At 49.3% G+C, this 1,803-nt stretch overlaps 1 protein-coding gene across 1 annotated transcript; it reads left to right on the top strand.

Annotated features, from left to right (window-relative positions):
* Positions 1 to 204: 204 nt before the first annotated feature.
* Pmar_PMAR017883 (hypothetical protein) lies at positions 205 to 369 on the top strand (the record flags this gene model as incomplete). The annotated part of the gene is made up of 1 exon (XM_002785144.1): positions 205 to 369. A coding segment is annotated over one exon (165 nt), but the record flags the coding sequence as incomplete, so codon positions are not given.
* Between the last annotated feature and the right edge of the window lie 1,434 nt (positions 370 to 1,803).

Here is a 1,803-nt window from a genome sequence, read left to right as displayed (position 1 = left end):
GAACTCATCCTCGCGGATGCCATACTGTTATTTCTTGGAGTTGCTCTATCAGATAATATTCGAATCGTTGGCATCCATATTGTCCCCGCTGGAGTTCTCCACCTGCCAATCGACTAGACGGCTCGTCGATGTCGTCTACCGGCAAGTATATATCTAGTGTTCTCCGACTTGATCGTCAGTAAGTTGCTAGTAGGGTGATATCAGATTTCTATCATCGAAGCTGGTACTGCTGGATCCACCGTGATCGTTCGAGAGCGACAAGTGCCAGAGAGGTCGAAGTTCTCGGTGACTGGACCGACCAAGGAGGTGGGCTCGTCCGAGTATCCTGGTGCGCGCTGTCTGATGTCCGCGAAGAATCTTGTCAAGTGAGTTCATTGGCAGGTCCACCTTGACGTGCCTCTCTGAATCATGTTTCACTCTGCCGTGATCGTGTTCTGTTTTCGTGTGTGGATCTTTGGAAACTACCGACGAGATTAGAATTTGCTCCAGAGAGCATCATCAATCAATTCACGATTGGTGAAAGACTACGTCGGAATTGCGATCTTGTTTTGTGGATTGAACTGGACTGTTTACTTCTGACTGGTTCACATCAACTATTCTATAACAACACGACGAATGCAGGAGTCTGGATGAGTATTCTTAATCAATGTTGGAGATCAAAAATATTTTGGTTGAAAAAGTCTAATGACAGAGCAGCGGAAAGCATGCTGAGTTGATGGTTGATTGAAGTAGGCACTGCATGCCATGTTCAAGGTCCTTAGTGTGAGAGCCATGCTCCCTGATATTCTCCCATTCAACCACCCACACACACATACTATGCGGTCTCCTCATACGATCCATAGTGCTTTGATCCATGTGGCCGCGCCGGAAGGCCAGCTGTAGCTCGCTCATCGCCGACGTGAGATCCTTCATAACCAGGATGTAGAATTCCGTGCTGAAGCCAGGCACCACACAAGCGAATCTATCTTTCTCAGAGTACAGCGACATCAGGTGTTGGATCATGTTTAGCTTACCATCATACAGACTCAGAGATAGTCCTGGGTCATCGTAATAGTCCATCGATATGCAGAATAGATCTGACCCGAGCTTCCACATCTGTTTAATAGACCTGCCACTGTCGTCAGTATCATTTCTCTCAAGACCAGTCAGTAACGTGGGTGGCTCCGCAGCCTCCACGACTCCACCACTCCTTGTGACCCTGTGATTATACACCTCGAGGGAGCCTTCATTCGTGGCGACCCACACTCGGACCTGCTCTGGCCAGGAACCTTTACAAGTAACCCCGAGAGTACGCCTCCAAGTTCGGGTCGGAGATTCAAGGGACCATAGGGACTGTGCCTTCCTCTGAGGAGCGCGACCTTGAATGTCCACGTAGTAGAGTGTGAGTTTGTCGTCGTGTAAGAGGGTAACCAGGAAGATACCATTCTCAGACAAACATATGGCAGGCCTGTAGTCTTGCGTGACTCGACCATGGTTAACGCCACTAATAGTCGATCTGAGCTTATTGTCAATATCGTTCAGAGGGATAACGGTGAGGATTGTCGAGGATTGATGAACCTCAAGGCATATCAGCTTGTCTTCAATACGGTCGTAGCAGAAGGCACACTTCCGATCCAAGAGGCAATCCAAATCGAGACCTTCGCCCCCATCCGCACCGGGTAGAGGCAAGAGCAGCACTGACGCATCTTCGTCACCCGCATCCTTAGTGACCCCAACCATTGAGCGTCCTCGAAAGAAGTAGAACTGTAAGGGTCCGAGCAAGAGTCCGACCGGGAATACTCCTTGTCGCTCAGCCCAATAATA

This window comes from Perkinsus marinus (genome assembly GCF_000006405.1).
Source record: "Perkinsus marinus ATCC 50983 genomic scaffold scf_1104296933806, whole genome shotgun sequence".
Classification (NCBI taxonomy): Eukaryota; Perkinsozoa; order Perkinsida; family Perkinsidae; genus Perkinsus; species Perkinsus marinus.
This window is presented reverse-complemented; position numbering and strand designations above follow the sequence as displayed.